The following is a 14,677-nucleotide window of genomic DNA, read 5'->3' on the forward strand; positions in this document are numbered from 1 at the left end:
TTAAGACCGGAGATTTATACGTCGGTCTTAATCCCAATTTTTTACACTAATACACCCCAAAAGAAACTGTAGAACAATTTAAATGGACCGCAGAACTATTAATATGATGTACGTATATTTCCTATATATAGTTGCAAGAAAAAGTATGTGAACCCTTTGGAATGATATGGATTTTCACAGTCTGCTTAAACTAATAACACACAAATAATTAAATGTTACCATGTTTTATTGAACACACTATGTAAACATTCACAGTGCAGGTGGAAAAAGTATGTGAACCCCTAGACTAATGACATCTCCAAGAGCTAATTGGAGTGAGGTGTCAGTCAACTGGAGTCCAATCAATGAGATGAGATTGGAAATGTTGGTTACAGCTGCCCTGCCCTATAAAAAACATACACCAATTCTGGGTTTGCTTTTCACAAGAAGCATTGCCTGATGTGAATGATGCCTTGCACAAAAGAGCTCTCAGAAGACCTACGATTAAGAATTGTTGACTTGCATAAAGCTGGAAAGGGTTAAAAAGTATCTCCAAAAGCCTTGCTGTTCATCAGTCCATGGTAAGACAAATTGTCTAAATTGTATAAATGGAAAAAGTTCAGCACTGCTGCTACTCCCTAGGAGTGGTCGTCCTGTAAAGATGACTGCAAGAGCACAGTGCAGACTGCTCAATGAAGTGAAGAAGATTCCTACAGTGTCAGCTAAGGACTTACGAAAGTCTCTGGCATATGCTAACATCCCTGTTAGCGAATCTACGATACGTAAAACACTAAACAAGAATGGATTTCATGGGAGGATACCACAGAGGAAGCCACTGCTGTCCCAAAAAAAACATTGCTACACGTTTACAGTTTGCACAAGAGCACTTGGATGTTCCACAGCAGTACTGGCAAAATATTCTGTGGACAGATGAAACCAAAGTTGAGTTGTTTGGAAGAAACACACAACACAATGTGTGGAGAAAAAGAGGCACAGCACACCAACATCAAAACCTCATCCCAACTGTGAAGTATGGTGGTGGGGGCATCATGGTTTGGGGTTGCTTTGCTGCATCAGGGCCTACACAGATTGCTATCATCGAAGAAAAAATGAATTCCCAAGTTTATCAAGACATTTTACAGGAGAACTTAAGGCCATCTGTCCACCAGCTGAAGCTCAACAGAAGATGAGTGTTTCAACAGGACAACGATCCAAAGCATAGAGGTAAATCAACAACAGAATGGCTTAAACAGAAGAAAATACACCTTCTGGAGTGGCCCAGTCAGAGACCTGACCTCAACCTGATTGAGATGCTGTGGCATGACCTCAAGAAAGTGATTCACACCAAACATCCCAAGAATTTGCTGAACTGAAACAGTTCTCTAAAGAGGAATGGTCAAGAATTACTCCTGACTGTTGTGCACATCTTATCTGCAACTAAAGGAAACGTTTGGTTGAAGTTATTGCTGCAATATAAAGTACAAAAATTGCATGGAAATAACAAGTGCTACACTATAAGTGCGAGATACTTGGCAAATTATTTTGTACAAAATTATTTGAGCCCGTCTGCCAAGCGTCAAGGCGTTCTCTGTTAGACGGGTTCCTACGCTAAATTCTACCTGTTAGGTGCCATAACGGCTACCGTACACTTCAGGGAGTGTAGGTTCCACGTACCTGCATTGTAACCTACCTGTTGGGTGCCATGACGGCTACCATCCACTTCAGGGAATGCAGGCTACACAGCAGGCCCACTCCACAACACCACCGGCGCCTAAAAGCCACCAAGGACCGCAGTGAGAGTCCTGGTGCTGTGGCTTCAGTGAATGAAGTGGAGCAGGCCTGACTATGCACTGACACTAATTAAAATCAGCCAATGGGGCAGACAGGGTGGTCAGAAATGTGAGACTGAGGAGGCAGCCACACCTCAATTACAAACTACAAGGGAAACCAAAAAAAAAAAAAATCTCGCACTTATAGTGTAGCACTTGTTATTTCCATGCAATTTTTGTACTTTATATTGCAGTGCATTGTCACATTGCATGTCTGTCTTTCATGTTATTTCCTTGCCCCAGCAATGTGCTCCTGCGGTTGTTATGTGACTGAGCCCCTTTTTTGGTTTCCCTTGTAGTTTGTAATTGAGGTGTGGCTGCCTCCTCAGTCTCACATTTCTGACCACCCTGTCTGCCCCATTGGCTGATTTTAATTAGTGTCAGTGCATAGTCAGGCCTGCTCCACTTCATTCACTGAAGCCACAGCACCAGGACTCTCACTGCGGTCCTTGGTGGCTTTTAGGCGCCGGTGGTGTTGTGGAGTGGGCCTGCTGTGTAGCCTGCATTCCCTGAAGTGGATGGTAGCCGTCATGGCACCCAACAGGTAGGTTACAATGCAGGTACGTGGAACCTACACTCCCTGAAGTGTACGGTAGCCGTTATGGCACCTAACAGGTAGAATTTAGCGTAGGAACCCGTCTAACAGAGAACGCCTTGACGCTTGGCAGACGGGCTTAAATAATTTTGTACAAAATAATTTGCCAAGTATCTCGCACTTATAGTGTAGCACTTGTTATTTCCATGCAATTTTTGTACTTTATATTGCAGTGCATTGTCACATTGCATGTCTGTCTTTCATGTTATTTCCTTGCCCCAGCAATGTGCTCCTGCGGTTGTTATGTGACTGAGCCCCTTTTTTGGTTTCCCTTGAAGTTATTGCTGCCAAAGAAGGTTCAACCAGTTATTAAATCCAAGGGTTCACATACTTTTTCCCATCTGCACTGTGAATGTTTACATGGTGTGTTTAATAAAAACATGGTAACATTTAATTCTTTCTGTGTTATTAGTTTAAGCAGACTGTGATATTGTTGTGACTTAGATGAAGATCAGATCACATTTTATGACCAATTTGTGCAGAAATCCATATCATTCCAAAGGGTTCACATACTTTTTCTTGCAACTGTATACACTCTGCAACACAGCACTTGCACCCCAATAACAAGCAAGGTTTGCTGGAATTACAGAGGTATTATCTAGCAGGGATAGTCAGTTCGCAGTGTTCGTCAGTGAACACATATGGGCTGCCATCTTGACTCACCCGTCCGGCGATGCACAGGTAAGCCCTTACCTGTGCCTGTGCAGGGAGGCGGTCTGAAATCAAATGCGGTCACCGGGAGCAGGCAGTTCTGAGAACAGCCGCTGGGGGCGTTCATCGGGCTGTTCTCGGAACTGCCTGCTCCTGGTGACCGCATTTGATTTCAGACCGCCTCCCGGCACAGGCACAGGTAAGGGCTTACCTGTGCATCGCCGGACGGGTGAGTCAAGATGGCAGCCCGTATGTGTTCGCTGGTGAACACTGCACACTGACAATCACTGTTATCTAGTGCAAACCTAAAAGAAGCAGTATAATAGCAATTTGGATCCCCAATTAGTGCAGCAAGGTGTAATAGGATTGTTCCTATTACCCAGGCTGTACATTCTCCTATGCACCCTATTCTGCTTTTATAGCGTAGATGCCTCCCTATCCTTTCCCTACACCTTGACTAATCTTTCCCTGAACTTGTAAATCGTTTTTTCAGCACAATGAAGTTTTTTCTAGCACTGTCCCTAGCGCCTGCTGACGTCTCTCCCTACACTGGAAAATGGCAGAATCCAAGATGGGTAGAGTATTTATAGGGCTGTGACATCACAGTGCTGGCTGGCTGCTGATTGGCTGGTTCCCAGAGTTCTTTGCTCCATGTCCTCACATGTGCAGCAGCGATTTTAGGAAAAAATGCGATTCATTACCATGAAGCGCGAGGAATTTCGGATTCAGTGCGAATCGAATTTTTTCGAGTCGTTCATCTCTAGTTATTTTAAAAATATGACTTTCACAAGGGGAGGCAGATAGGGCAGGCTGATTTGAAGATGATTTCAGTTTACTAGGGAATGCTGATTTCTATTCTGCTCCTTCTTTGTCCTACTCAGATATGAACTACTTTCAAATAACAATGAGCACACTAATTAAAAGCAACGACTGAGCGAGATGAGAGCGTGGAGAAAAAATACATATGAGACAATCTTTCTTTATGAGACTCACAAGAAAAACAACATGTCACTGTCCTGGCTATCTGTAATGCAAAACAATGTTCCTTTCATTAATTAGACAGATCACCAAAGTACATTCTGTGTTTACAGAAATTTGTAGAATTATGATCGGGTCTAATTATTTATAATTAGTAGCGACTGGTGAATATGAACAAAGAGTAACATTCCCTTGAGGATTATCGTCTTAGTTGATAAGTCAAATAAAATATATAAAGGAAAGCCAATGCACTCAAGCGTACATGTCTATACAGTATATCTATAACTGTACATTGACAAGAACTGCATATGCACATATACTGTAAGTATTCAGCCTGCTATGCATTAAAAGGAATGTGTCATCAGAAAATGACCTATTGTTTCAAACAAATTTTTTCATTTAGAATTTTTTTTTTTTTTATTATTTATTTTTTTATGTTTCCATTTAGAATTTTTTTTTTTTTATGTATATAATCCTGCAATTTTCACACTGGCCACTAGGCCTAATAAGAGGTAATAAATGCACAGTTAGCTTTTCACTAGGTATCTTGTTTTCACCACAGGCTGGAATACATTGAAAAGTAACAGTTCTTTATCGATAACACAGAACCCACCAATCATAATAGGTGGTATCACAGCTTATCTACTCCCTCCTGACCTCAGTGCAGGTCACAGAGCATGTTTAGAGCCAGAGAAGTCCATAAGTAAGCTCCTGTGCATTGTGTCTATGGCTATAGCTTTTCTCAAAAGACAGGAATTTCTAACATATTTTAGGCCTAGTGGCCAGTGTGAATATTGCAGTATTATATACAATTTTTTAAAATTTTGTGACATGGAAAAATAACTAAAAAACACAAAAAATTAAAAAAATATATATGTTTAGTATAAAGACGTGATTAGGTCATTTTCTGATGACACGTTCCCTTTGCAGCAGCTTACTTGGATTTTTATTTGAATGGGTAACCAATCCAAGTGTGGACAAACAAGTATGAGGTAAGAACTCCGTTTACATGACCCCACCCAGTAAACTAGATGAAACTTCCACCAATATCACTCCCACTTCTCTTCTTCTGCCTTCCAGTTTAAAGGTCACCACCATGGGCAGTCAGTAGGAGGTGTTGATATCTTTCTCCCACTCATGGCGTATATACTTGTTCCATGGGGTTCAAACCATAACTGGTGGAAGATTCTGGCACCACCTACTGACCACCAATGGTTGTTACACACTCTGGCCCATAAGACAGAAGAATAAAAGATGTGGACATCAGTAGAAGGACTATCTTGTTTAGTGGATTGAGTCATGTGACAGGACTTATGATCTTGAGAAACATACCACTCGGATAGGTAAAGTTTATCAAGCCATATTTTTGACCCATGGGCAAACTTATATGGACAATGGATCTTTAGCTGTTTGTGGAGCTTCCGGATGTTCTTTCTGGATTCTTATTTCCATTAATATATTGTTGTGGCAACTAACCATTGACTATTTTAATATAGTATACTGTAATAGTGAGGATTAAAAAGAAAGTGCTAAAGACTGTGGATAAGTGAAAAATGTTGGCAAATTGTACACCACAGAGCATAAAATTGTTGGTGTCAATGATGTTGGCTCTACAGCATCTGGGAAAATGAGATGTTGGCTGTATGGTCAATATAATCTATATACATGTCAATTGCTTGCTGTTCTTATAGTCTTATGTTTAGCATTTTATACATTTCATTGAAAGCATTATTCAGCTTGTAGTATGGAGTGTGATAATGATTTTGCCTTGGGTTCACACAGGTATGCAACCTGTCATGTATTCAGTGAAGGAAGCTCTCCAGGGAAAGACATATTGGATGAGGACTGGGTCCAACGTCTACTATTATAAGTAAGTCTAAACCCATTTTATGTATCCTACCTCTCTGCTCCCGCCAATCTCTTCTACCCTTCAAGGCTGGAGTCCTCTACCCAATCAGATATTCTGGCCTAGGGTCTATGTGGCTGTCACTGTTCTAGGGGTATCTGTGACTATCACTGTTATTGATGCTATCCATAATGGTTATTGGGGGTCCTGTAACCTTGGTCTTATTGAGGGTCCTTCCACTGCTATTGTTAATGTGGTACTTTGGCACTACAGATATTTTGCCTCTAGCTCTAATTTCAGAGCCCACCTAGGGCAATATATGGCTAGGCATGGATGGGTAGGATTTATAAAAAATTGTACTTTAGGTTACCATCATACATGATATGTTTGCAGTTTTCATGCATTTGTTAGCCAAAGCCAAAAATAGACTCAGAAGTAAGGAAGCAGGAATTAAACTAAAAAAAACTGAAATGCTGTATGTGTGTGTGTGTGTGTGTGTGTGTGTGTGAACTGTATGCAACACTGCTTAACACCTAATGGGACATTGGCCTTGTCCTGATGAACATCTTTGCAAAACAGTTTGGGATATGTATACAGACTGCAATTTTACATTATATATACCTAATACTAAGTGCATAGAAGTATAGAAAAATGTTTGGGTTTTATATTTTGTTGTATTTTGAAGACTTTTAATCCATGTTCAGATGGATGGCCCCCTGTAAAATGCTGGTTTCTCGAGGCATGCCATAATATGCAGGGGTGTAGCTATGAGCATCTATGTTGTCTTCTTAGAGGTTTTAGTTCTTTATTGGTTTAACAGTTGCAGTAGCTAAAAGAACTCTCAAGACTGCACAGAAGATTACTCTAAAGTAAAATTATAGCTTCCACGCTCTTCACCACAGTTTATTTTGTTCTCTGGTACAACAGAGATGATACAATTTGTCTGAAAACGTCTACACAATACTAGGAAGGTTAGACAGCAGCATAATTGGTGCTGTGTGAGGAAATAGGTTTGAAATACACTAGAGGTACACTGTAGTTTAATGGTTATTCGGAAAGTGAATATAATGGCTGGTCTCATATTCAAAGAAAATTCTACCTTCTGACAAATGAATGCTTCTTAGCAAGTGTTAGTTTTCACCTGATTTCAAGAGCTGCATTTTAAATAAAGGCTCCTGGCCATTTTCACACTCTATACAAACATGGCTTTGTATAGACAAAGATTTTTATCTAAACCCGTGTACCCACTTTGCAACATGTTTACACTACTACATATGTTGACTAGACCTAAAATGTTTTGTTGTAAGAGATATTATTGTATATCCATGTATTCTACCTTCTTGCTTGCTAGAATGGGGACTTATTAAAGGTCTGTATTACAATTTTAAGCTTAGCTGAGTTTTGAATAAAAGTTTGCATAATGACTGTGCTTCATTGTAGAATCATATCTGTGAAGGAACAGGTCTTTTTGGGGCTTCCCTAATGTCTTCCTCAGCCATATCACTTCCTGTTTCAGCTGCACAGCTAGATACATTTCTCTCACAAGTGTCTCCCTTTTATGGAATCTGCCAGTACTGTACTGCAGTGACCCCACTTCCATTACTTCCCACTTTGTTTATTTTCTTCTAGGGAGCTCATAAAGTTGATAAGGAGGGGAAGATCAGGCTTACAGACACACAGGAGCTTCTCTGCTCTTCAAAAGCTGTGTAGAGGCAGTGCTTCTATCAAGATCAGCTAGCTCTGACACAACCCTATTTTCTGTGAACCGTCTCTGTTACTAGAGGCAGATCTCGCCTAACAAACAGGCATTAGACTGCAAATTAGGTGGACATGAGACCCCTAGTGGTTATGACTTTATAGCTTAGAGGATGCAAGCAGACAATTTAAATGAAGTTATTTAGAAATTTGCTAATTACACCTTTCTCTGTTAAATTAAATTGTGTGAAAGTACAGTGACTTTTTAAGCCAGGAAATCTTACAATAAGCTACACAACACCTACTTATTCATCTCTATTATAAACTTGGGGCCATTTTCACAATAATAGAAGCTACACACTCCTCCATTCAGCTAGCCTACTCTCCTCCTTGGACTGTGCATGTCACCAGATACATCATCAGGTTTCCTCCACAGTAGCTCGATTCCCAATGCAGATAGGCCCCCATTTATTACTATGAGTGCATCCAAAATGTGGTGCAATTATCTGCCCAAAAAGGGGCATAAATTACTGTAAAGGAGTGTGGCTTCATGAGAAAGGGCCATGGCCTAAGATACAACATTTTATACCAATTCCGGCATAAAATTATGTCTCAATGTAAGGTAAACAATAGTAGATAGTGAGTTAGAGAAAAAGTGTCTCATCATGCACCAAATATACCATTCACCATGATCCCCTGCGCAGGTTCAGGTATCCTGTCTAAGTTTACGCTATCTATAGGATTAGTAAATCTGCCCCACTCTGTTTCAGTGGAGCAGACAAGATGATGTGTTGCATAAGCTCCTTGTGCATGTCACCCAGTGGGCTTTTTCCATCTCACACACACTATTGTACAACCCTCCAACAAGGGGGGCCAGTGGCAGCAATCAGTCAAATAATCAGGCCTAAAGCAGTGATTTCTTTAAACCAGCATGCAACATTACGGCTTATGCTGCTCCTATAAAGCAAACATGTTTAAAGCCCAAATATCCCATGTTGGATTAATGAAATCACTTCCCCAGGCCTGCTTTTGTGTCTGAGTGCTGTTGCGGACTTCCCTCTTGGAGCTTTACACCGCAGCATTTAATCTACCACTGGCAGTGATTCAAGTAACTGATTTGTTCTTATAAGTAAATGGTGTTTTACAAAACCCCAATCACATTATGCATTACATTTCTGCATATTTGAGGGAATCTGTGATTTAAAAAATTGCCAACTAAGGGCTCACCATCAGATTGCTGACAGCAACAAAAATGGAATCTTTGTCATTAGTAATATTCAAGCAGAACTTTAAATTAAAAACCTTAAAAGATAAAAAGTGCACAGCTCAGCAACAATGTGAAAGAAGAAGTAGATTGGGTAAACAGGTATCACCTTGAAGGAGTCAATTTTGGGTTGTGTAATAATCAGCATGGATTATTAGTTGATCCAGAATCTGATGTAGAAGTAAAAAATATATGTCTGACCTTCCTCCGCCTGTGACTCTAAAAGAGTTAAACATTTTTTTCTTATGTTCTTTACTAGAAACCTGTTCTGTTACCGAGCATCTGATGGAAAGAAGAGAAGAAGATATTATACACTGACTTTCACTGTGAAATTCCCACACTATGATGATGTCTGTTACTTGGCGTATCATTACCCTTACACATACTCCACTCTCCTGGTAAGAGAAACTTTATTCAACCGTAGCACTGATTATCCTCTATCTACCATGTACTCTGAGCAGAAATGTAGGTCAGAGCAGAGGTCCAGGTTCTGGTGCAGAAGCACTAATTTATTTATTTTACACACTTATATAGCGCTACTGTATTCCACAGCGCTTTTACAGACATTAACATCCAACTGTCCCCTTGGGCTCACACTCTAAGTTCCCTATCAGTATGTCTTTGGAGTGTGGGAGGAAACCCACGCAAACACGGGTACAACATACAAACTCCATGCAGATGTTATCCATGGTCAGATTCGAACCTAGCACCCCAGCACTGCAAGGCACCAGTGCTAACCACTGAGCCATACCAATCAGGCCAATCACCAGTCAATGATTTTTATTTGCAAAGGTCTGTAATAATAACTATTTATATAGCATCTAAAGTATGTACACTATAATATAATCATTTGTATAGTAAGGTAGCACTGTCGAGTGTGATTACATTATTGTGCTGTTAGAAGAAGTCATAAACTTTCTTTATTTTGATTGGACTTAAGGTAGTGCACCAGCCACCTCAAGGCAGTGCACTAGCCACCTTTGCAATCTTTACAGTTCACCCACTAGCTCTAAGGGCTCATTCACATGGCCATTCTACATACCATTTTGAATTGAGACTTAATACATACAGTGGGATGCGAAAGTTTGGGCAACCTTGTTAATCGTCATGATTTTCCTGTATAAATCGTTGGTTGTTACGATAAAAAATGTCAGTTAACCCCTTAAGGACATAGGACGTACCGGTACACCCTATTTCCCGAGTCCTTAACCCCTTCAGGACGCAGGGCGTACCGGTACGCCCTATTTCCCGAGTCCTTAAGGACTCAGGGCGTACCGGTACGTCCTAACTTTAAATCGAGATTCCGGCGCCGCGGGGGTTAATCGGAACGGAATGCCGGCTGAAATCATTCAGCCGGCATCCCGTAACAACGCAGGGGGGGGGGTCATTTGACCCCCCCGTATCGGCGATCGCAGAAAACCGCAGGTCAATTCAGACCTGCGGTTTTCTGCGTATCCGGTCCATTCGGGTGTCCTGTGACCCGATGAACCGGAAAAAACACTGTGATCGGTGGCGTGATTACACACCACCAATCACAGTGCGAAGATTTGCAGAGGCGGTGCTGGCCCTGGTGCTGAACACTGCTGTCCAGGGTGCTGATTGGTGCAGGGGAGAGAGGCGCGAGATTCAAACTTCCTGCGCTCCTCTCTCCCCTCCTCTTCCTGTTCTGCACGAGCACCCGGCAGCATCGTCCAGCACCAGCTCCTGTGTCCCCCTAATCGGCATCCATCACCCTCCTGCACCCATCGCCACCCAGGTAGGTTAGGGTCAGTGAGGGAGAGGCACTGTTAGGCAGGGAAATAAGTAAAAAGTTAGTTAGGAAAAAAAAAAAAAAAGCACTTTTATTCCAAATTTTCTTTGATCCATCTATCCGACCCCAGACCCCCCCTGACACTTGCCCCCCCCCTACCAGCCCCCCACCACCACCAGCCCCCCCTCCCCCTCACCACCACTTTTTTTTTTTTCTGCGTGCGCTGACTGGTCGGCACTTTTTAGCATCCGTCCACTGTTAGCACATCGCCCACCCCACTGCTGATCAGCGTTGTACCGCTGATCATCAAGTTTTAACTTTTTTTTTTTCCTAACACTTGCCCTTTTTTTTTTGCCTTTTTTTAGTACGCGAACACCCGTTGCCCCCACACACACGCACATATAATAAAGTTTTCCACACACGCACACCTACACGCACACACACCCATGGCCCGCCGGATGTTCTCGGCCGAGGAGGCATACGCCCAGATTGCCTCCGACTCTGAGAGCCCCAGTGAGGATGAGGATGACCCCACATTCCTTTTATCATCCGCATCCTCCTCATCATCATCGGATGACGATGAGCCACCAAGGCGGCGGAGACGCCGCCAGGCGGAGCCAGGGGCCCCACATGCTAGGGATCCTGTGGCCCACCCTAGTACGAGCCGCCCTGGGGTTCGTACTGGTTTCCCGGCCCACCAAATAAGTTCACCGGAGCCCCCTGCTGATGAACTTAGCTGGTGTCCCCCAGTGGACTTTGAGCCTGAGATTCCGGATTTTGCTGGCAATCCTGGAATCCAGATTCCCACAGTGGGGTTTACTGAAATAGACTATTTTAGTTTTTTTTTCAGTAACCCACTGGTGAATCTGATGGTGGAGCAGACGAATCTGTACGCCCAACAGTTCGTCGCTCAAAACCCAGGCTCATTTTTGGCTAGACCCGGTGGCTGGACGCCGGTCAGTGCAGCCGAAATGAGGACATTTTGGGGCCTCGTGCTGCATATGGGTCTAGTCCAAAAACCCAGTGTCAGGCAATACTGGAGTGGGGACATCCTGTACCAGACCCCACTGTACAGTATGGTCATGACACGTCCCCGGTTTGAGGCCATCCGGAAATGTCTGCATTATTCCGATAATGCAGCATGTCCACCCCGAGGTGATCCTGCCTATGACCGGCTGTATAAGATACGGCCGGTCATCGATCACTTTGGGTCCAAATTCATGGAGGCCTACGTACCTGGAAGGGAGGTTGCGGTTGATGAGTCTCTCGTTGCGTTCAAGGGGAGACTCAGTTTCCGCCAATATATTCCCACAAAGCGGGCGAGGTATGGCGTGAAGCTATACAAAATTTGTGAGAGTACCTCAGGGTACACTTACAAATTTCGTGTGTACGAGGGGCGAGATTCCCGTATTCAACCCCCAGAATGTCCCCCCTACTCTGGGTGTTAGCGGGAAACTCGTGTGGGACCTTATGTACCCACTGCTGGATAATGGTTACCACTTGTACGTGGATAACTTTTATACCAGCATTCCCTTGTTCAGGTCCCTTGCCGCCAGATCCACGTTCGCTTGTGGGACCGTGCGGAAAAATCAACGCGGCCTCCCTGCCTACCCCCTCCAGGTACCTATCCCCAGGGGTGAGACCCGTGCACTTACCAGTGGAAACCTGTTGCTGGTCAGGTATAAGGACAAGAGGGATGTCCTTATGCTGTCCACAATCCACGGTAACGGCACCACCCCAGTCTCTGTGCGAGGTACCACGGCAACGGTCCTCAAGCCCGATTGTATCGTCGACTACAATCGGTATATGGGAGGAGTTGATCTCTCTGATCAAGTCCTCAAGCCATATAACGCCATGCGCAAAACCCGGGCATGGTACAAAAAAGTTGCGGTCTACTTGGTACAGGTTGCCATGTACAACTCTTTTGTACTATCCCGAAGCGCTGGCAGCACAGGGACATTCCTCCAATTCTATGAGGCAGTCCTCAAGGCCCTGATCTTTTCGGACCGGGAAAGAGCAGGCCGGAGTACCTCGGGAACTGGAGGCGCCCGGATCGTCCCTGGCCAACACTTTCCAGGTGTGGTCCCCCATACTGGAAAGAAGGGACGAACCCAAAAAAGTGCAGAGTGTGTCGCAGGAGGGGGATACGGAAGGACACCACCACTCAGTGCGACACGTGCCCCGATCATCCGGGCCTCTGCGTTATCGATTGCTTCAGGGAGTATCACACTTCCATGGAGTACTAAATTTTTATAATCCCCAACAGTTCACTAGAGAACATAAAACACTATGGCTCTCAGACTTTGGAGACACGGAAACAATTTTTTTTCCCCAAAAAAATATTAGTTTTAGTGCAGGCATCCTCAAACTGCGGCCCTCCAGATGTTGTAAAACTATAACTCCCAGCATGGCCAGGCAACCTACAGCCATCAGCAGGGCATGGTGGGAATTGTAGTTTTACAACATCTGGAGGGCCGCAGTTTTAGGATGCCTGCTTAGTGTCTCCAAAGTCTGAGAGCCATACATATTGGGCATCGTCGCGTGCGTAAAAGTCGTCGCTATAAAAATAACTTTTGACCAAACGCCTCGGATGAACGTTGTTAAAAATATAAAATAAAAACGGTGCCAAAACACCCATTTTTGGGCAAAATTTCCATTTGAATCCTTTTTGCCGGTAATAAAGCAAGGGTTAACAGCCAAACAAAACTAAATATTTATTGCCCCGATTCTGTAGTTTGCAGAAACACCCCATATGTGGTCGTAAATGGCTATATAGCCGCACGGCAGGGCATAGAACGAAGGGAACTCCATACGGTTTCTGGAAGGCAGATTTTGATGGATAGTTATTTTTTTGACACCATGTCCCATTAGAAGCCCCCCCTGATGTAGCCTAGACTAGAAACTCCAAAAAAGTGACCCCATCTAAGAAACTACACTCCTCAAGGTATTCAAAAGTTACTTTACAAACTATATTAACCCTTTAGGTGTTCCACAAAACTAAATAGCGAATGTAGAAACAATTTTAGAATTTAATTTTTTTGTTACATTGCCTCAAAAAAGAGTAATATAGAGCAACCAAAAATCAAATTTACCCCAAAAATAGTCCCAAAACAACAACCACCTTATCCCGTAGTTTCCTAGATGGGGTCACTTTTATGGAGTTTCTACTCTAGGGGTGCATCAGGGGGCTTGAAAGGGTACATGGTGTAAATAAACCAGTCCAGCAAAATCTGCCTTCCAAAAACCATATGGTGTTCCCCTTCTTCTATGTCCTGCCGTTTAGCCAAATAGTAGTTTACGACCACACATGGGGTGTTTTTGCAAACTATAGAATCAGGGCAACCCATTTTGAGTGTTGTTTGGCAGTTAACCCTTGTTTTACTCCTGGAAAAAATTGATTATATTGGAAAATTTTCCAAAAAATAGAAATTTCAAAATTGTTCCTCCATCTGCCATTATCTCTTGTGGAACACCTAAAGGGTTAACAAAGTTTGTAAACCCAGTTTTGAATACCTTGAGGGGTGTACTTTCTTAGATGGAGTCACTTTTTTGAAATTTCTATTCTAGGGGTGCAACAGGGGGCTTCAAATGGGACATGGTATAAACAAAACCAGTCCTGCAAAATCTACCTTCCAAAACCCATATGGTGTTCCCCTCCTTCTATGTGCTACCGTTCGGCCAAACAGTAGTTTACGACCACATATGGGGTGTTTCTGCAAACTACAGAATCAGGGCAACCCATTTTGAGTGTTTGGCAGTTAACCCTTGTTTTACTCCTGGAAAAAATTGATTATATTGGAAAATTTTCCAAAAAATAGAAATTTCTAAATTGTTTCTCCATTTGCCATTAACTCTTGTGGAAGACCTAAAGGGTTAATAAAGTTTGAAAAAACAGTTTTGAATACCTTGAGGGGTGTAGTTTCTAGAATGGGGTCATTTTTGAGAGGTTTCTATTATCTCAGCCTCACAATATGATTTCAAACCTGAACTGGTCCATAAAAAGTGGGATTTTGAAGATTTCTGAAAAATTTCTAAATTTGCTTCTAAACTTCTAAGCCTTGTAACATCCCCAAAAAATAAAATATCATTA

At 42.8% G+C, this 14,677-nt stretch overlaps 1 protein-coding gene across 1 annotated transcript in view; it reads left to right on the forward strand.

The window, feature by feature from the left end:
* Positions 1-14,677, forward strand: part of AGBL1 (AGBL carboxypeptidase 1) — a 1,106,789-nt gene that overhangs the window by 255,261 nt on the left and 836,851 nt on the right. The window contains exons 15-16 of the mRNA XM_044279459.1: positions 5,815-5,902; positions 9,097-9,235. Coding sequence (XP_044135394.1) covers positions 5,815-5,902; positions 9,097-9,235 — 227 coding nt within the window. The remainder of the gene's footprint in view (positions 1-5,814; positions 5,903-9,096; positions 9,236-14,677) is intronic.

The sequence above is a fragment of the Bufo gargarizans genome, chromosome 2 (assembly GCF_014858855.1).
Source record: "Bufo gargarizans isolate SCDJY-AF-19 chromosome 2, ASM1485885v1, whole genome shotgun sequence".
In the NCBI taxonomy this organism is placed as follows: domain Eukaryota; kingdom Metazoa; phylum Chordata; class Amphibia; order Anura; family Bufonidae; genus Bufo; species Bufo gargarizans.